This window comes from Coenobita brevimanus, chromosome 61, assembly GCF_032717465.1.
Source record: "Coenobita brevimanus isolate Jiangsu-jjx chromosome 61, ASM3271746v2, whole genome shotgun sequence".
Classification (NCBI taxonomy): Eukaryota; Metazoa; Arthropoda; class Malacostraca; order Decapoda; family Coenobitidae; genus Coenobita; species Coenobita brevimanus.
Window position 1 is genome coordinate 27354303 of NC_137014.1, and position 21372 is coordinate 27375674.

The 21372-nt window shown below is 48.0% G+C and overlaps 1 protein-coding gene across 1 annotated transcript in view; it reads left to right on the top strand.

The window, feature by feature from the left end:
* Positions 1 to 21372, top strand: part of LOC145403623 (uncharacterized) — a 124378-nt gene that overhangs the window by 83430 nt on the left and 19576 nt on the right. Inside the window, exon 2 of the mRNA XM_080275298.1 lies at positions 14710 to 14769. Coding sequence (XP_080131424.1) covers positions 14710 to 14769 — 60 coding nt within the window. The remainder of the gene's footprint in view (positions 1 to 14709; positions 14770 to 21372) is intronic.

Sequence of the window (21372 nt, forward strand, 5' to 3'; positions counted from 1 at the left end):
TGAAAAAGTTCAAAGGGCCGCTACAAGATGGATACCAAGCTTAAGGGACCTAAGGTACGAAGAAAGACTAAATAAACTGAATCTACCAACACTACAGGAGAGAAGGAAAAGAGATGACATGATAATGCTATATAAGTGCATATCAGGAAAGGAGAAAATAGACATAAATGATTACTTAACATATGGAGAAGCATCAGCAAGAGGACACTGCAAAAAACTGCATAAGAAGAGAGGTGATAAAGACGTAAGGAAATTCAGTTTCCCAAACAGAGCAATTGATCAATGGAATGCACTACCGAATGAAATAGTGAGTGCCAAAACAATTCACAATTTTAAGGATATGTACGATAAATATGGTCTAAAACACGGGACAATACGAGCTTGACTCATTCCTGTAAAGATACAATTAGGTAAGAACAATTAGGTAAGAACACACACACAAATATATATATATATATATATATGTATATATATATATACATATATATATTGGTATGCTAGGTGTTTCTAGGCTAGCTTCCTATCCTTGCAACGCCTAAGGTATAGCTAGGTTCCCTTTCTAGACCGGAGCTAAGACATAGTGTAAGAGGAACACGGGATAAAAGCACAGGCAACAACCTTACCCCTATATTACTAACTTTTTGATGCAGGGCAACTAGATGGTCCACAAGACTCTATGCAAGGCAAACTCAGGTTGACAGATATATTGTAGGTATCACGCAGGATACCGGCTGTCTTGAGAGTGGGCGGACAGACACTGGACTTAAGTGAAGTTGTGAATACAATTAATTATTGGGCTGCATATATTTTACATGGATTATACACATGTCCCGTGTTCACTGTATGGAGCAGGATAGTAGAGTACTATTAATGTCTCAGCTCACATTCGGTTGAGATAGTCACTGTACTCCGACTGTCACTTTCACTTTCACGGGCATGGAGTCACAGTCACGGTAGGAGGGTGTGGGGCAAGGGAACGGCCGTCTGGCTGCTCACAGGTGTCAGCCCAGGGTCGGTGGAGTCTCCTCAGGTGCCTTCTCGTCTAAGGGACACTGGACTACTTGCGGGGGCATTGTCCTCCATAGGGGGCTATGATCGGGCGTGGCGAAGCGCCTCACACTAGAGGGGCTGGGTATAGGGGTTCGGCCCTTGGGACTGAGGCCGAAAAGTTCTTGTAGGCGCTTCTCCATGTGCCCAGTGAGGAGAGGGCATCGTTCCTCATCAGGGCTGGAGAGGTCGCGCCCTGGGGTACTGGGGGCAGCGTGGAGAGCCCGTCTGCTGCAGTCTTGCTCCTACTGGTTTGTCGTCAGGGTAGGGCTGCGGTGTTTCAGGCGACAGGAGCCCGACAGGTGTTGGTCTCCCTCTGGTGCCGGCTGGATGGATTGCAGCCCCGGGATTATCACAGGTCCCCTCTAGTAATCCACCAACCGGAGGTTCTCCTCCTGGATGCTGCCTTGGACTGGGGAGGTGGAGATGGGCCTGGCCTGGTTGCCGGTAGAGTGGCTGGAGCAGGGTTCTCCCTCTGGTTGTGGAGTCACAGGCGGTGATGGACTTTTGGTGCATCCTTCCCTGGCGCGGCTACCGACCATTGCCAAGATCCCTTGGGCAACGGGAGGAGGGCAACTACCGGCTGTCCCTTTCCCGTCGGTGCGGCGATCAGCCGTCATCAGGGCCCGACTCCCTGACAGGACCACAGATGAAAGAAGGGTGGCTGCAGGCATGGCCTCTACCGGCTGTCCCTTTCCCGTCGGTGTGGCGATCGGCCATCATCGGGGCCCGACTCCCTGGCGGGACCCCAGACGAAAGGTGGCTGTGGGTGTGGCCTCTGGCCATCACTGGAGTCCCATGTGTGGGGCGACGTGTAGGTGAGAGGCAGCTATGGGCTGTCCCCTGTCTACTGGTGAGACTGTTGGCCGTCACAGGTGTCGTGCCCCTTGAGGCAACTGCAGAAGGGGAGAGGGCATGCCTTTCCCCACGTGAGGCTGTCGGCCGTCACAGGTTCTGCAGGGGGGGGTGGACAGCACTGTAAGCAGCAGGGGGCCATGTCTTATTGGCACAGCTCCCAGCCGACATGATTGCATGACTGCAGGCCGTTGCTGGTACACGACTATGGGCCGTTGCTGGTGCACGACTGCAGACCGTTGCTTGTGCATGACTACAGACCACTGCTTGTACACGACTACAGGCTGTTGCTTGTGCATAACTACAGGCCGCTGCTTGTGCCTGGCTGCAGGCCGTTGCTTGTACACAACTATTGGCCATTGCTTTATTTGTGCAGCGGTGGGCCTTCACTGGGGTGCTGTCTGGAGCTCATTTATTAGTTCCACCCCGATCCTGGCGAGGGTTGGATCGGTTGGAGGGTAATGCACCAGGACTGATATCTTCACGCTGGGTGCACTCCGAGGAACAGGGGCGCGCGGCCATGAGGGACATAGGCCCATATCGCACAGACGTCACGCTCACTTTACCTATTCCTCCATTGTCACCTCCTGGGGGTGTCATGATGGCTTTTGTTGCCAATGTTGCTATTTCACCACCGTCGGGGTGGAAAAAGTGATGTACCCGTGGCTGGTGGTAGTAGGTCTTGGTGGCACTGGTGTCATGGACTGGGATTAGATGTTTGGGGAGGGTGATCCACTGTATGGTTGCTGGGTTTTTGCCATGGTGAGGGTCACAGGTTAGGTAGAGGGTGGAGGCTCGGGAAGAGGTGTGGAGGGTGTGGAGGAGGTGATGAGGCCCGCAGATTCAGCATTTCCTGCTGCGGGTCGGTACCCAGGTGGCACGTTGGCCTCTCATGGCCGTAGGTGGTTGCTCCACTAGTGATCTTGGTTGATCGCTGGTAACAGAGGTGGGGGTGGCGGTTTTATGACGGAGAGAAGTATGGGTGTTTTCCCCAGGGATAGGGGTGGATGGACGTTTCAGCTGGGCTTGGTGTATTCGGAGGGTGATGGGAGCGGTGTTCGGGGTGTGGGGACTGGGGATGATTGAGTCTGGTGGGGGAGGTGAGGCAGGGGGGTGGGGGAGGTGAGGCAGGGGGGTGGGGGAGGTGATGGTGGTGTATCTGGCAGGAGGGCGTGAGAGGCAACCAGATCAGGTGACGGTGGTTTTTAGGGTGGGTGTGGGTGGCGAGGTAGGATTGCTGTCACGTGATGCTCTGGATATGGGTGGCATGGTGCTGGGATGGGTGGTGTTGGATGGTGGAGTTTGAGGTGAGGTTTGGGGGCGGCGGAAGGAGGCAAGGTGACGCTGGGTGTTGGTGATGGGGCGGTAGGGGATAGTGTGCAGGTGTATGGGTGCATTTCAGCTGGTGGTGGTCTTGAAGTGATCGGGTGGCATGGTGGTGAGGTGGTGTGAGGTGTGGGGGTCAGGGGAAGGGGTGTTGAGGGGGCGGGGGGTTGCCTGGGGAAAAGGATTTGCGGCAGCAGTGAGGCCAGTGGTGAGGTGCCGTGAAGGGTAGGAGGTAAGGGAGTGGGTGATGATGGAAGGGAGGAGGAGGGAGTGATGTAGCAATTGTAGGAGTTGGAGGAGGGGTTTGGGATGGTGAGTGGAGGTGAGGTGGTGCGGGAAGTGGATGGGGTAGGTCCATGGGGGCGGCAGTGCAGAATGGGTGCACGTGGCGATTCCTGTAGGTCCGTGGAGTGTTATGATAATCTATTGTGGCATGGGTAATGGTGTAGGGACCCATAAAGTGTGGGGAGAGTTTATGGGGGATCGGCAGTTTTGCAACCATCATGGAATCACCAGGTTTTTAAGGGTTGGAGGGGGTGGCGTCAGGTTGGCGGTCCAGGTCGTTTTGTAGGTGGTGAGGACACCTCTTGAGGTGGTGGAGAGGGTCAAACGTCGGAGGGCGTGGTGGGAGGCTGTAGGTGTCAGCAAAATGGCAGGAGTAGAGGGGCTTCCCAGAAAATGTGCTCATGAGGGGATATGCCGTCTTCTCAGGGGCAGTTGATTCCCCATTGGACAATTTTAATGTGAGCTGGCCAATCTTCATTTTTCATTTCCTCTATTCTAGTGTGTACTTGGTTCATAAGAGTGTGATGGCCCCTCTCACAAATTCTGTTCCCCTGTGGCCAGTATGAAGAGAAGTGGGAGATGCAATAGCCGAATATGTTTGCCAGCTCTCGCCAGATGTGGCTAGTGAACTTGGGGGTATTGTTCGAGTGTATGGCCTGAGGTATTCCAAAATGGGCAAAGACGTGGCGGACTAGGGCGTCGGCCATGGCAACAGCATGATGTTCTTCGGCCAGGCATGTGATGAGGAACTTGGAATACATGTCCACGAAGGTGATGATGTAATGGTATCTGGACTTAGGTGCCAGGGACCCCACTACATCTACTGATAGTAACTGCCAAGGCTTGTGGGCGGTTATGCTTCCTGATGGGCTGGACGCGCAGGTGGCATCTTTGCCCAAGGCACACGGTCTTCCCTCTATCCTTGGGGTGTACAGGGACCTGCCAATACCCAGATTGAAGGTCTAGGGTAGAGAACCAGGAAGCGCAGCATAGGGATTCGAGGGAGTCGTCTATCCTGGACAGTGGTGTGGCATCCTTGATAGTAACATTTTTGAGGCGGCAGTAATCCACGCAAAACTGCATGGTGCCATCTTTCTTTTTGACGAGGACGACAGGAGAGGACCAGGGGCTGGTGGAAAGTGAAACAGTGCTGGCATCAAACATTTCCTGGATCTGCTGGTCTTCCTCTGCTCGTTTTTTTTTTTTTTTCCGTCGGGATGTTTGGCGGATAGGTGGTCCTGTGTTGTGTATTTCGTGTGCCAGGTAGGTGGTGTGGCTGGTATTGGTAGGCCCTGATATGAAAATGCCCTGAAAGTCCAGGAATAGATGGTGGAGAGTGTCGGCTTGATAGGGTGAGAGGTGTTCGGGTATGGAAGGCAGTGGGGAGGTGGAGGTGGTGGGAGTGCATGGCTCTGCCTTATCCATTTCACCTACCATGAGTCCCTTAGGAAGCGTAAGGGGGGTGGTGGTGATATTGGCAGTTCGGACCACCGCAATGTGGGGGAGAAGGAAGGTGGGGGATACAGGCCAAGAGGGTTCCAGTCGGCAGGTCCAGGGAGAATAAAACAGATGTTTTGGTGGGCCTGTTTAACGGCAGCCATGCTTCATGATGTGGGGGAATGGTGACGGTGGAGGTGGTAGTAGCGGGGAAGATGGAGCAGGCGAGGAGGCTGGGGAGGGGGGGCAGGTAGGGAGGATATGGTGCTGAGGAGGGGCGGGGGAAGGTTTGCAGGCACATGGGTTGTGGGGGATTGGGGGAGGGGACTGGTCTCTCCTGAAACTGGAGTTGCCGCTTGTGGCAGTTGATGGTCGTTTGCAGTTACTGAAGGCGGTCCAGTCCCAGATATCCATCGTAGGTGCGACAGGCTGAGTCAAAAACAATATATTTGTGCTGGGTTGAGACGTTCTGGTGTGCATCAGTACGTAAGGCTCTGGTTTCCCTATGGATGGGTAGAGGGCCATCTCCCGCATCCACGAGATGAGTCGACGTAGGGAAAAGTGAGCCAAAAGCCGATTTATGATGGGAGTAAAAGTGACCATAGAGGCATGATCTTGCCGCTCCCATATCGACCAGAAGCCTCGTTTTAACCCAGTTCAGCCTCATCTTATCATAGACTGGGGGGGGGGATATTTCTGAGAGGTGGCCCCTGCCACCATGGGGAGGTGCGGGGGTGGACCTAAAAATCCAACTGTTGGAGAATCTTGTCTTCCTCTAGCTCTGTTTCCCCGGGATTGGTGTCTCCTCCTGGTGCAGTGTTGTCCTCAGGGCCCTCATTTTCTAAAGGTGATACCTCGTGTTGGCCTGGGGTGTTTGATTTGCGCCAGGCTGCTTTCAGCTGCTCCCGGATGTCATGGAGTAGACACTGGTGGCTGCAGGCAGAGAACTCCCAGGGATTGATCGTATTCAAGTTCTGGTCTTCCTGATCCACAGGGCACTTTTTGATGGGTGTGCTCTAGAAGTCTTTGGCATAGGGTTGGTGTGAGTTGGTAGTGGCCGAGGCTTGCTGGGTGAGGCTGGTTTGTCTGTAGGAAACTTGCTCACTATGTTGATATGTTGAGTGGTAGAGCGGGAGGTCAGGAGTTGCCAAATCAACTGGATGTCCCTGTCCAGGTCTCCTGTTGGGTCATGTATGGTGAAGTGTTCCTTGACCATACCAGGGAGAACTCTGAGGAGGGTGTTGAAAGTATGCTGCTCCCAGGTTTCTGCATCAGCTTCCAGGTACACAGCAGTGATGAGCCACGTGGCTTGGAGAAGAGTATCGTCCAAGCTTCCGTCATACATTAGGCTGTCCAGCTGGGACAGTGCCACCACTCTTCCTAGAGAGGGTGTGATTGCTTCCACCACAATTCTGGTGAAATTTGCCCATGTTAGCTCGGGGACAACTTTGGGCACGATACTGACTGCTGCTTTTCCCACCAGTGGTAGGGTGATTGCGATCTTCTGTCTGTCATCTTCAAAGCCAATATCTAACAGCAGCTTGACTGTGGTTAGGTACGTGTGGATGTCGTACTGTTCCTGATCAAATTTGGGCAACTATACAAGTGGTTTGGTTGCCATTTTGATGATTTCCCTTTTTGCTCCTCTCTGTACCTGCCCGGGTCAAGAACCAGCGCTGTCCACCAATGTTATGCTAGGCCGGAGCGCCTAAGGTATAGCTGGGTTCCCTTTCTAGACCAGAGCTAAGACACAGTGTGGGAGGAGCAGGGCATAAAAACACAGGGCAACATCCTTACCTGTATTTTACCAACTTATTGATACAGGGCAACTAGACAGTCCACAAGACTCTATACAATGCAAATTCAGGCTGATAGATATAGTGTAGGTATCACGCAGGATACTGGCTGTCTTGAGAGTAGGCAGACAGACACTGCACTTAAGTAAAGTTATGAATACAGTTAATTTTTGGGCTGCATATATTTTACAAGGATAATACACATGTCCTGTGTTCACTGAATGGAGCAGGATAGTAGCGTATTATTAATGTCTTGGCTCACATTCGGTTCAGATAGTCACTGTACTCCGATTATCACTTTCATTTTCACGGGTATGGAGTCACAGTCACGGTAGGAGGGTGTGGGGCAAGGGAGCGGCCATCTGGCAGCTTACAGGTGTCGGCACAGGGTCGGCGGCAGAGTCTTCTTAGGTACAGTACCTTCTTGTCTAAGGGACACGGGACTACTTGCGGGGGCGTTGTCCTCTGGAGGGGACTACGATCTGGTGTGGTTAAAGGACCTGCACTAGAGGGGCTGGGTATAGGGGTTTGGCCCTTGGGACTGAGGCAGAAAAGTTCTTGTAGGCGCTCCTGCAGGCACCCGGTGCAGAGAGGGGGTCGCTTCTCATCAGGGGTGGAGAGGTCACGCCCTGGGGTACTGGGGGCGGTGTGGAAAGCCCATCTGCTGTAGTCTCGCTCATGCTGCTTCGCCGTCAGGGTAAGACTGCTGCGTTGCTGGTGACAGGAGCCTGACAGGTGCTGGTCTCCCTCTGGTGCCGGCTGGATGAAGTGCAGCCCCGGGGTTATCACAGGTCCCCTCCAGTATTCCGCCAATGGGAGGTTCTCCTGGATGCTGCCTTGGACTGGGGAGCTGGAGATGGGTCCGGCCTGGCTGCCGGTAGGGCGGCTGGAGTACGGTTCTCCCTCTGGTTGTGGAATCACAGGGGGCGAGGGACTTTTGGTGCTTCCCTCCCTGGCATGGCTACTGGCCGTTGCCGAGGTCCCTTGGGCAACAGGAGGAGGGCAACTACCAGCTGTCCCTTTCCTGTCGGTGCAGCGATCGGCCATCACCAGGCACCGACTCCCTGACGGGACCGCAGATGAAGGGTGGCTGCGGGCGCAGCCTCTGGCCATCACCAGAGTCCCGTATGAGGGGCGACATGTAGGCGAGAGGTGGCTATGGGCCGTCCCTTGTCTACTGGTGCAACTGTTGGCCGTTACTGGTGTCGTGCCCCTCGAGGCAGCTGCAGAAGGAGAGAGGGCATGCCTTTCTCTCCCAGCGTTTGGCTGTTGGCTGTCACGGGTTCTGCAGGGGGGGTGGACGGCACTGTTAGTGGCAGGGGGCCGTCTCTTATTGGTGCAGCTGCCGGCCGACACAATTGCACGACTGCAGGCTGTTGCTGGTACACGGCTATCGGCTGTTAGCAGGGTATGGCTATGGGCTGTTGCTGGTGCACGAATAGAGGCCGTTGCTGGTGCACGAATAGAGGCCATTGCTGGTGCACAACTGCAGGCTGTTGCTTGTGCACGACTACAGGCCGTTGTTTGTGCACAAATACAGGCTGCTGCTTGTGCTTGGCTGCAGACTGTTGCTTGTACACGGCTATTGGCCGTTGCTTTATTTGTGCAGCGGTGGGCTGTCACTGGGGTGCTGCCTGGAGCTGGTTTATTAGCTCCACCTTGATCCTGCCGAGGGTTGGATTGGTTGGAGGGTATTGCACCCAGGCTGATATGTTCACGCTGGGTGCACTCTGAGGAATAGGGGCGCGCAGCCGTGAGGGACGTAGATCCATATCGCACGGACGTTGCGCTCGCTTTACCATCCCTCTGTTGTCGCCTCCTGGGGGTGTGATGCCCTCTGTCGCCACGGCTGCTATTTCATATATATATATATATATATACACACAGTATAATGATTATTCAAAAATAGATAAAAACATTTTTTAAATATTTTCACATAGAAGACACAGTAATTCATTTGCATGCTATTATCAATGTTCATTACAGCGTGAAAAAGACCAGCTTAGTAATATGTCCCCAAAATTTACCCCGTGATTATTTCTAGCGAGCCTGGCCATACTCTGTGGTGATTGTATGTTATGCAAACACTGGAAACCCACTTTATTAACGACGTTTTTTTTTTTTTCTCCAAGAAAATTTAGAAATATGCTGCCTTAGAGCTCGCGAATGAAGGGAAACTTTGAAGATAACACCATATATAATGTATTTAGAAAACTGTAATATGATAATGAGAACATTGCATCCTGGGCTTATGAACTGTTCTCTCTAGTGTCCAGCAGTCACTGCATATGGCTACATGTTGGACTGATTTCAAAATCATTTACAGGAGTCTGCTTAATAAATTTATGATCCCTAAAGCTCAGTATGTGTGCTGGCTCTTGAGCTCACCGAGTGCCATGTAATGTGGGTGGTCAAAACTCCAACAAGAGATAGCTCACCCAGAGGAAAATAGTCAGAAACTTTTCATTGACCATAGGCCGACTGAGCGTTAGACTGCATACCTGGGAGGCATGGGGATCACTGTTTGATTCTCAAGCCCATAGCCAGGGGGTACGGGTCGAGAGGGTCGGACGACCCCCCCCCTCCCCCCCACCTGCCTAAAGGTTCACTTTCTTACTGTCTGTTTTTTAATATCAGTGCAAGAAGAGTCACTCTCCGTTGTTCAGAAGTTTTGTGCTGCTTCTCTACGTCACTTATGCACACACCAAGACCCCCACAGCAAGCATGCAGCAGACCTTTGACCAGCCGACTCCTATGCAAGTCCAGATTCAGCAGAAAAGACTCCTCCCCCTTCGAAATGTCTGGCTACGGGCCTGATTTTGTAGATAAAAATTTAACCCCTTCATTCTATCTATCTATCTACTGACAGACGCCTCAATCCCGTACGGGGTGGCCACAAACAAATCGCCTCCACGTCGCCTTGTCCCCCGCCATTTCACTCCCCTGCTCCCAACTCACACCCCCTTCTCTGTACCTCTCTACCCCATCCCTCTATCTCATCCTCGGCCTCCCCCTCCCTCCACATCACTCACATACACTCTCCTCAACAGTCTCTCACCCTCCATCTTCTCCACATGGCCAAACCAGCTCAGTGTGTTCCTCCTAATGCTTCCTATCACATCCATATCCACACCACAACGCTCCTTATATCCTCATTTGTCAGCCTGTCTCTCCATGTGACTCCATGACAGGCTCCTCTTAAATAATTCATTTCCACTGCTCTCACTCTTGACTTGTGTCCTTCCAACAACGTCCAAACTTTACTTCCATACATCAGAGTTGGTATCACAATACTGTCATGTAGTAACTTTTTCACTTCCATGCTCACTTTCCTGTTTCTTATCACTGCTTTCAAGGAACCAGCAACCTTTCTTCCTTCTTGTACCCTTTCAAACACTTCACCCTCCAAACTTCCATCCTTACTCATCACACTACCCAAGTACAGTACTTAAACATACATTTTCCATTTCCTCACCATCCAACCTCATTGTACATTCACTGACTTCACTTCTCTCAAAGACCATCACTTTACTCTTCCCTACATTCACCTTTAGATTCCGTTTCTTACACACTCTCCCAAACTAATCCACTAAGCCTTGCAGCTCCCCTTCATCTTCACTCAACAACACAGTATCATCTGCAAACAACAGTACAGGGAGTTTCCAAACACTACCCTCTCTCACCAGAGCCACTCCAACATCCACTGCCATGCCTTGTACCTCTTTTATTACCCCATCCATGTACAGATTGAACAACCATGGAGACATGACACATCCCTGTTTCAACGCAACCTTCAAAGAGAAAAATTCACTCAGTTCACCACCCATACGCACTGCAGCCTTAGCACCATCATACATACTCTTCACAGCATTCAACAACGTCCCATCTACTCCATATATTCTTATACTTTCCACAATCCTTGTCTATCCACCCTGTCATATGCTTTCTCCAAATCCATGAAAGCTGCATACAACTTCTTTCCCTTCTCTAGAAACTTTTCCACTAAAGATCTGAGAATGAATACCTGATCTACACAACCTCTATCCTTTCTACAGCCTCCCTGTTCTTCTCCAACTAATTCCTCTGTTATTTCCCTAACTCTGTCAATAACTATCCTACCATACACTTTTCCTATTACACTAAGAAGACAAATGCCCCTATGATTACCACACACTTCTTTTTCCCCCTTTCCTTTGTACAAGGGAATAATTATACCTGACTTCCAATCCTCCGGGACTCTACCTTCCTCTCAGGCCAATCTGCACATCTTCCACATCCATTCTGCTACTATCTCTCCCCTGTGCTTCAGCATTTCACCACACACTCCATCAATTCCTGGGGCTTTCCCCAATTTGACTTTCTTCATTGCTTCCACAGCTTCAATCCTACTGATTTCTTCCTGTCTTCTCACCTCCCTCCTTCTCCCAGCCATTCCCCAGCCACTTATACTCTCATTACTTCCATCCTCTATGTTCAGCAATTCCTTAAAGTGTTCTCTCCATCAGCTCACTTTTTCTCCCTTCTTCATTAGTAATCTACCATTTATCTTTCACTCCCCTGCTAACTTCACTGCCACCCTGTCTTACTCTCGTTACCTCTTTCCAGAACATCTTCTTACAGTCCCTCCACTTTACACTAAAATTCCTTCCAAATCCCTCATCCACTCTCTTCTTAATCTCTCTTACTAATCTTTTCACCTCTCTCCTCCTTTCTACATATAACTCTCTCTTCCGCCTCTCAACTTCTTCCACGCCCCTATTTCACATCCATTCATTGTATGCTTTCTTCTTTTGTGCCACAGCCTGTCTCACCTTTTCATTCCATTACACTGTTCCTTGCACCCCCCTCCATCTTCTCTTCACCCCACAGACAACATCACATGCTGCACATATTTCTTCTGTGAATATCCTGCACACACCTTCCACGTCCCCCATATGCTTAAATTCATATTTACCCAATCGTTCCTCCACTTCTCTCTTATATTCTGCCTTTTCCTCATCCTCTTGTAACCTTTCCACTCTCCTTGCAACTACTCCTTCTTTTCGTCCTTCCCTTCTTCTATTTCTCCATCTTACTTGGATCTTGATTCTGGCCACCACCAAGTAATGGTCAGAAAGTCCACTTCCCCAACCTCTATAAGCTCTTGTATCCATTACACAATTTTGCATCCTTTCATCCACACACACATTATCAATCATTGCCTTCCTTTCATTCAGTTCACCGTCCACCCTTCTCATCCCTGGCCATGTATACCTGTGGATCATTTTGTGCCTGAAGAGGGTATTGGCTATCACCAATCCCCTCCCGGCACAAATGTCCACTAACGCACTGCCATTCTCATCTGTCTCAGCAGGCACACCCCACTCATCAACTATTCCATCCACCTTCACATTCCCTACTTTACCATTCATATCACCGATCAAAAACACTCTCTCATTCCTTCCAAACTTTTCCATGCACTTTTCCACATTTGTCCAGAACTCTTCTCTCACTCTGCTTGCACGATCTTGCGTTGACGCATACACGCACAAAATCGCCCACATTTGTATTCCAACTTTCAATCTTACCCACACAATCCTTGACCCAACTGATCCATACTCACTTATGTTCTTCATTCCCATGACGTATTTAATGTGTCAGACGATTTTAGCCAGGCTAAGCAAGGACCCTTTATCTTGTTTGTTTTCACCTGACGAAAATCCCAAGTTTCACCACCTTGGTTCACTTGATGGTCTTGTCAAGTTAGAAATTGAATTTAACTAATAACCGTTATGCGAGGTGTTTTTAGGACGAATTTTCGTCCTAGAAACACCAACTAGAGAACCGGGGTCCTCTTTCGAGACCGGAGCTAGAACACACAACGAGAAGAATAGGGCATATAAACTCTGGGCAACAACCTTACACGTGTATTAAGTATAATATTCCAGTATACAATATGAGTGAGAGTTACACAGTGCACTATTCTGTATCAAAAACTACTAGACAGACTAGAGGACTCTGACTGGCTTGTGTGGTGTTAGTATCATGCAGGATACTTTCCAGTCGTGAGGGTACTGAACGGACACTGTGTACAAGGTGAGAGTAGATTCTACACAGTCTGTCTCTAGGGCTGAACACACACAATCTGAATGTAAGTGTCCCGTCATACACTAGGTGGAGGTAGAGGCACTTGTTTCACTCAGTACACATTATGGGTATGAAAACAAATAGTACACGGTGCAGTCACTAGAGCACGATACTTAACACTGTACATGGCACGGGCACTAATGTCACACACACATGGTGCAGTCACTGGTTACACTGGGCAGGCCGGAGAGTTCTGGCCGGACTGTGGGGACCAGGAGGCTCCCAAGTGTCGGCCAGGCGTCGGCAGGGTCCTATCAGGTGTCCCTTCTCTTAAGGGCCACAGGACCACCTTCAATGGTGATGTCGCCTGCTGCAGGCTGCGGTCAGGCGTGGTGAATGGCCCTCCACTCGTGGGGCTCGGTTGAGGAGTCTGGCCCTTAGGGTTTGGGCCAAACAATGTGAGTAGGCACACTTGTCTGCTTCCACCCTGGGGAGGAGGTCGCCGTCATCTGGGGCTGGAGAGGTTGCGCCCTGGGGTCACAGAGGCGCCGCCGAGAGTCCGGCATCTGTGGCCTCCCTCCCGTCAGGCCGCCATCAGGGTTGTACTGCGGCATTGCCTCCAGCGGGAGTCTGTCAGTTGCTTGTCTCCCTCAGGTGCCGGCTGGACTGCACACACTCCCGGGGATATCACGGGTCCTCGCCACTTTTCCTCCAGGCAGAAAGGATCCTCCTGGGGGCTGCCTCTGTGAGGAGAAACAGAGGATTAGCCCACTTGGCCAAAAGAGTGGCAGGCCGAACAAGGGTCGTCCTCCAGCTGGGAAGTCACAGGGGATGAGAGACTTGTGGTGGTGTCTCTCCCTGGCATGCCTACAGGCCATCGGCGAGGTCCCATGGGTAATAGGGGTAAGGCAACTACAGGCCATCCCTTCCCTGTTGGTGCAGCTACAGGTCATCACCAGGGCCCAGCTTCCTGGCAGAACCGTGGGCAAGGTGTGGCTACAGGCCGTCACCTGACCACGAGCGTGGCCACAGGCCATCGCCACTGTCCCACAAGGGGAGTGACGTGCAGGCGAGATGTGGCTACACCACATCACCTGCCTACTGGTGCGGCTACAGGCCATCACCAGTGTCTTACTCCTTGAAGCAGCTGCAGAAGGAGAGGGGGCATACCGTTCTCTCCCGAAGTGTGGCTGCAGGCCGTCACTGGCTCTCCAGGGGAAGAGGGGGTAGGCAGCACCTGAGCGGCTACAGGCCGTCTCTATTTCTGTATAGCTACAGGCCATCACTGTTCTCCTGTGGCTACAGGCTGTCACGTTATTTGCATGGCTACACACTGTCACTTGTTCCGTGTGGCTACAGGCCGTCGTGTTATCTGTGCGGCTACAGGCTGTCACTGGGGTGCTGCCTGGAATTGGATATTCAGTCCCACCCCGAACTTGTCAAACGCTGGTCTGGTGGGAGAGTAACGTACCCGGACTGCAATGTTTTGTCGGGTTCTTTCCGGGGAATAAGGACACAAGGCCTTAGGGGACATAGGCCCATACTGCCTGGATGGTGTGCGCGCCCTCAAAGCCCCTCTGTGGTCGCCTCCTGTGGGTGTCGTCACGTCCCGGTGGTGTTCCGTTGCCACGATCTTTATTTCAATAACCAGTGAGACTCATTCCTGCCTCATGTATATCAAATTTCATGCAACCACGACTTAACATCCAAGTTATGTGTTCTCCAGTTCCGTTTGGTGAAAAACTACTGCAGAATTGAAGGGATTATTGAACACTGTGATAGCAACTGCCATCAGATGCAAGGGATGCATAGGCTGTTTTTGTTTACTGTGTACATAACAAAAATTTATGTAAAAAGAGTGGCACTTGAGTTACTATATAACTGATTTTTATTGCAGTACGGTGTGTATTGTGCGGGAGGAGTTGGTCTTGTCCTGGTACTTCACAGTGCTCGAGCGGTGAGTATAATCTCTCTCTCTCTCTCTCTCTAACATAAACATACAGTATATCATATCATCATTTCCATAAATGCCATATCACCATGATCATCACCATAATAATTACATCATCACCAGAATCACTATTATCACCTTCATCATCATTATTACTGTCATCACCCCCACCATCACCATTCATCATTGCCAACAATGTCATTAAAGTGCCCGGGACGAGACATACCTCAGTCTCCGCTCCAGCCATGACTATGAAAACCAATATTCCACAAGAAAACGATCACCGGCTGCCAGGTACGATGGCCAGGATAGCTACAATATGAACACCCAGACAAGAGAGGCACAAGGAGCACACACGCACAGCTATAGGCAGACTTTCTAGCCCTGAGTCGTCACATGATGGTCAGAAAGTCCACTCCTCCAACTTCTGTATGGTCTTGCATCCATTATACACCTTCTCATTCTGTCATCCACACACACATAACCATTGCTTTCCATTCATTCAGTTCACCACCCACCCTTCTCATCACTCGCCATATATACCCGTGGATCATTTTGTGTCTAAAGAGTGTATTGGTTATCACCAACTCCCTCCCTGCATAAATATCCGTTAGAGCACTGCCATTATCATCCTTTTCTGCAGGCACACCCCACTCACCAAGTACTCTATCAGCCTTCACATTCCCTACTTTTCCATTCATATCTACAATAAAAAACACTCACTTATTCCTTTAAAACTTTTCCATGCATGCTTCCATATTTGCCAAGTGCTCTTCTTTCACCCTGCTTGCATGATATTGAACTGGTGCATACACACACATACACGCACACACACACAATCATCCACATTTGTAGTCCTACTTTCAGTCTTACCTACACAATCCTTGAGCCAACTGATCCATACTCTCTTATATTCTCCTTCCATTTCTTGCACACAACACATACTTCTTCTTTTGCCCTCTGATTCTCACATAGTCCTGCACATGTACCCCATCCATACTCCCACTTTCACCTCTCTACTTAGTCTCGGTTACAGGTGTACCTCGATATAAGATACCCCTAGATGTGATACCCAGCTTAACGATGGGGGTAGAAATACCACCATACCCCACCTAATGATGGCCAAATCCTGATTTAACAATGTTTTTTTTTTTAAATTGATTTTGATGATATTTTAGACTAAAATTGTGTATTTAGATTGATTTATAAACTGTTTTTACACTTAAATTAATGTGTTTTAGCCATAGATAGGGTAAACTTTGTCATTTTGGGCTACAGTTTTCTATCTATCTATCTATCTATCTATCTATCTATTGCCAGACGCCATAATCCCGTAAGGGGTGGCCGTTTGACTATGAGTTATTTGTTTTACGGGGAGGGGCACTAACCCTCCACCAACCCACTTGTTGACACGTAGGGAGCATGTATGGTTTGTTTATATGGTTACCACCCAGCGTTGTAATAAATCTGGAAAATATAGTGCCGTAGTTGACTGTGCAGCTAAAATATTTGTGGAAAAGTAGATTGCAGCAGAACTAAGATGTTTTCTCAAAGCAAGAGGAATACCATACCTCTAAAAATTTGAGTCACTGATCTCGGCCACGTAAGATTTCAGACGTACAAGTCTTACTATTATTAAGTGTATAATGGATAGAATCATGTCAGGATTTGTTAAATGAAAGATTACAATAATTGGAAACTGTATGATAAATTTTTCCAATAACTGAGATTCATAACACTTGGTAAAAATGTGCTGAATGCAAAAACACACAAGAAGCTTTCATGGCTTTTAGTAAACTCTGTGGAGAACTTTTCAGAGTAAATCTCGTTTACAGCATCAGTAAAATATCTAAGATGAAAATAATACTGGTATAATGCTTTATGCTTGAGTAGTAATCCAGATTGGAATTTTTTTAAAGGAAGGTACACAAGCCCTGAGCGGGTAGTGACCCCACACTATTTAGTGGTCCAGCAAACACTGGCAACTTTCAGGAGCTTGTGGGGACTCTAATTGGTAAGACAAAAACCCATTACTGGGCGGGGTATCATATGTCGGGGTAGATTTAACATGTTAAATAACAGGATGCATTTTTCAGCCTTAGGTTTCCTCGCCAATCAAGTCCAAAACTCACCCAAATAAGCCCAAAAACAAGTTTAAAGCCAATCTAAATGGCTTAACAGCTGTCATGGAAGCTAAACTAAGCCTAACACCTGTAAATACCTCATTAAAACTAACAAATAAAAAACAAAAATCGTCAAATGTGTCTGGAAAAAATCAAGCTTAGTAAACTGTACCCCAAAATGACAATGTTCACCCCACCTATAGCTAAAACACATTAATCTAAAACAGTTTATAAATCAACCTAAACACACAATTTCAGTCTAAAATATCATCAAAATCGGTAAAAAGATCAAAACCCATCGTTAAGCCAGGGTATTGCATCTAGGGGTATCGTATATCGAGGTATACCTGTGTAGCACTGTACAGGTCATCTCCGCTATAACAATGAGATGCATTTGAAAAAATCCATCATTGAGCCTGGGTGTTGTTAAATGGGGATGTTATAACATAGAAAGTATAGGGATGCATTTGGGGGCCTTGGGATTAACCCCCAGCCAAGTCCAAAACCCACCCAACTGAGTCCAAAAACGTTTCTAGCTCATCTAAACCCCCAAATTGCTTTAAAACAAGTTAAACTAAGCCTAAAAGCAGTTTAAGTCTCACCTAAACCCAAAAATAAAATTTGAAAATCATCAGAAATATCTGTAAAGAAAATCAAAATTAAACTGTACCCCAAAATGACAGTGTTTACCCAACCAGTGACTAAAACACATTAAACTAAGTTTGAAAACAGTTTATAAATCAACCTAAACACAATATTTAAGTCTAAAATATCATCAAAATAGGTAGGAAAAAAAAAAAAAAAAAAAAACAGGGACTGGCCATCAATAGGCAGAAAAGGGTGTTAATTTTTTCATATTGCTAAGGTGGGGTAGCAGTAGTAGTAGTTGTTCCCAAGGTAGTCTGGCCGAACAGCCCCGAGTCCCTTAGGAAGGCCATGGCCGAGACCAGGCTTTCCCACAGAGCTCTCAAAGAGTGTATGTTGTGTTGTTGGCATAGGTGATTGTGTGCAATGCAGTCTTCCATAATGTGCTTTATAGTATGGGGTGCTGTGTTGCATCCTGGACAGGCATCAGCGACGGAGTCATCCAGCCTCTTCTGGTAGCTTAAGAGGGCTGAATGGTGCCCACATCTCAGCCTGGCCAGGTCGACTCTGTCCTCACGAGGAAGATGGGATTCAGAAGGGTGGATGTCAGGAGGCCGTGCATGCAGCTGTGTGTTGTCTTTAAGTGACTGAATGGAGCAGCGAGTGCTCTGAGTGTGGATATGCTTCTGGAAACTGGTCTGAGGTGGGGGAGAGGGAAGAGATGACAGTATTTGTTCTTACCTAATTGTATCTTTACAGGAATGAGTCAAGCTCGTATTGTCCTGTGTCTTAGACCATATTTATCGTACATATCCTTAAATTTGTGAATTGTTTTGGCACACACTATTTCATTCGGTAGTGCATTCCATTGATCAATTGCTCTGTTTGGGAAACTGAATTTCCTAACGTCTTTATCACCTCTCTTCTTATGCAGTTTTTTGCAGTGTCCTCTTGCTGATGCTTCTCCATATGTTAAGTAATCATTTATGTCTATTTTCTCCTTTCCTGATATGCACTTATATAGCATTATCATGTCACCTCTTTTCCTTCTCTCCTGTAGTGTTGGTAGATTCAGTTTATTTAGTCTTTCTTTGTAGCTAAGGTCCCTTAAGCTTGGTATCCATCTTGTAGCGGCCCTTTGAACGTTTTCAATCTTGTCAATATGCTTTTCAAGATGAAGACTCCAGACTATTGATGCATATTCCAGGGTTGGTCTAATGAATGATGTTATTATCCTTCTTAGCATGTCTTCATTTATGTATGTGAATGCTATTCTCATATTTGCAAGCAGTGTATACATGTTCCGTACCTTCTCGCTGATGTGGTCAGCCGGAGATAGTCTGTTATTGATAATCACACCTAGGTCTTTCTCTCTTTCTGATGTGTATAGGGTTTTATTTCCTAGCTTATAATCCCAATCAGGTCTTTTTCCACTTTTACCAAACTTGATTACATGACACTTGTCCACATTGAATTCCATTTGCCATGTACTACTCCATTCATGAAGTTTATTTAATTCTTCTTGTAGCTCCCTACAAGAGTCTGTGCTAGTAATTCTCCTTTGTATTTTTGCATCATCTGCAAACATATGCAGATAGCTCTCATTTCCAGTGTTACTGTTTATATCATTTATGTACACTAGAAACATGATTGGTGCCAGCACCGAACCCTGTGGTACTCCACTAGTCACTTCTTTCCATGATGAGTAGTTTCCTCTTAGTACTGTCCTCATTTCTCTTTTTATGAGAAAGTCTTGCATCCAACAAAACAGTTTGCCTCGAATTCCTCCTTGATGGTATAGCTTCCATAAAAGTCTTTGGTGTGGTACTGTGTCAAAAGCTTTCTTGAAATCTAAATAGATACTGTCCACCCATCCTTCCCTTTCCTGTATTGTATGGTATCTTGTGCTGGGTGTTGTTTTGATGTTCCTTGGTGTAGGTGGATGTGCTGCCATGTACTGTAGTGGATGTTGTGAATTTGTGGAGGCAGCAGCAAGAAGCTGGGTGCCTCTCATATCTAGGTGATCCTTGACTTTGAGGACTTTGGTTTCTTGATGTAGGTGGTCTGTGGGTGTAGTAGCTGTGCAGCCTGTGATTATTTTTAGGGCCTTGTTCTGTATGGACTGTAGAGTGTTGCAGTGTGTTTTGGTGAGGTTAGAAGCCCAGACAGGGCTTGCATAATTCATCACTGAACATATGTATTGTTTGTATACTGTGGTGGTGGTTTCTTTGTTGTGTCCGAATGTTGTATGGGCAAGTGACCTCAAGGCATTGAGTCTTGGTGTTATTTTATATTTAATGTTTGTGATGTGTTGTTTAAATGACATTGATGTATTGTATGTTACACCAAGGATTTTGTGTGTGTGTCTGTGTGTGGTAGGGGAGTGTTGTTTATGGTGAGGTGTGGGATGTGACTGTGTTCTGCTGTCCAGTTTGTGAGAAGAGTCACTGTAGATTTGGCTGGGGCTATTTTGAGCCTGTTTGTGGTGAACCATGGGTGTAGTGTGTTGAGGTAAGGTTGAATGATGTGTGCAGCTGTGTTTGCATTTTGGTGCATACATGTAAGTGTTATATCATCTGCATAGGAAGCTATGTGTATCTGTGGTGTGTGGGGTGTGGGTACGTCGTGCATGTATAGGTTAAAGAGTGTAGGGGACAAAACAGATCCTTTGGGGACGCCGTTTGTGAAGTTTCTGATGTTAGAAGACTGACCGGCAAATGTTACGTGTGCACATCTGTCTGCTAAGTAGTTTGTCAGCCATCTTTTTGTGTTATTGTGCATATTTGTGTTGAGTATTTTGTTTGTGAGGTTGTGGTAGGGGATGGCATCAAAAGCTTTGCTAATGTCTAGTGTGATTAGGAGTGTTCTGTGTGGTGGCCTAGCTGAATTCATGCCATCGAAAACTCTCTGTGTAAGGTCTGTAAGAAGGGTGTTTGTGGAGTGTAGTGGCCTAAAGCCATGTTGTGACTGGGCTAGGGGAATGTGAGGTGTGACTAGTTGTAGTACCAGTCATTCAGTGACTTTAGAGGGGGTGCAGAGGAGTGTGATGGGGCGATGTGAGGAGGGTAACTTGGGGTCTTTGTTGGTTTTAGGGATAGTGATGATATTGCCATGCTTCCAGATGTTGGGTATTATGTTGTGAGTGGAAAAGTTTCTAGAGAAGGGAAAGAAGTTGTATGCGGTTTTCATGGATTTGGAGAAAGCATATGACAGGGTGGATAGACAAGGATTGTGGAAAGTGTTAAGAATATATGGAGTAGATGGGAAGTTGTTGAATGCTGTGAAGAGTATGTACGATGGTGCGAAGGCTGCAGTGCGTGTGGATGGTGAACTAAGTGAATTTTTCTCTCTGAAAGTTGGGTTGAAACAGGGATGTGTCATGTCTCCATGGTTGTTCAATCTGTACATGGATGGGGTAATAAAAGAGGTACAAGGTAGAGTAGTGGATGTTGGAGTGGCTCTGGTGAGAGAGGATAGTGTTTGGAAACTCCCTGTACTGTTGTTTGCAGATGATACTGTGTTGTTGAGTGAAGACGAAGGGGAGCTGCAAGGCTTGGTGGATGAGTTTGGGAGAGTGTGTAAGAAACGGAATCTAAAGGTGAATGTAGGGAAGAGTAAAGTGATGGTCTTTGAGAGAGGTGAAGTAAGTGAATGTACAGCGAGGTTGGATGGTGAGGTATTGGAAAATGTGAGTACGTTTAAGTACTTGGGTAGTGTGATGAGTAAGGATGGAAGTTTGGAGGGTGAAGTGCTTGAAAGGGTACAACAGGGAAGAAAGGTTGCTGGTTCTTTGAAAGCAGTGATAAGAAACAGGGAAGTGAGCATGGAAGTGAAAAAGTTACTACATGACAGTATTGTGATACCAACTCTAACGTACGGAAGTGAAGCTTGGACGTTGTTG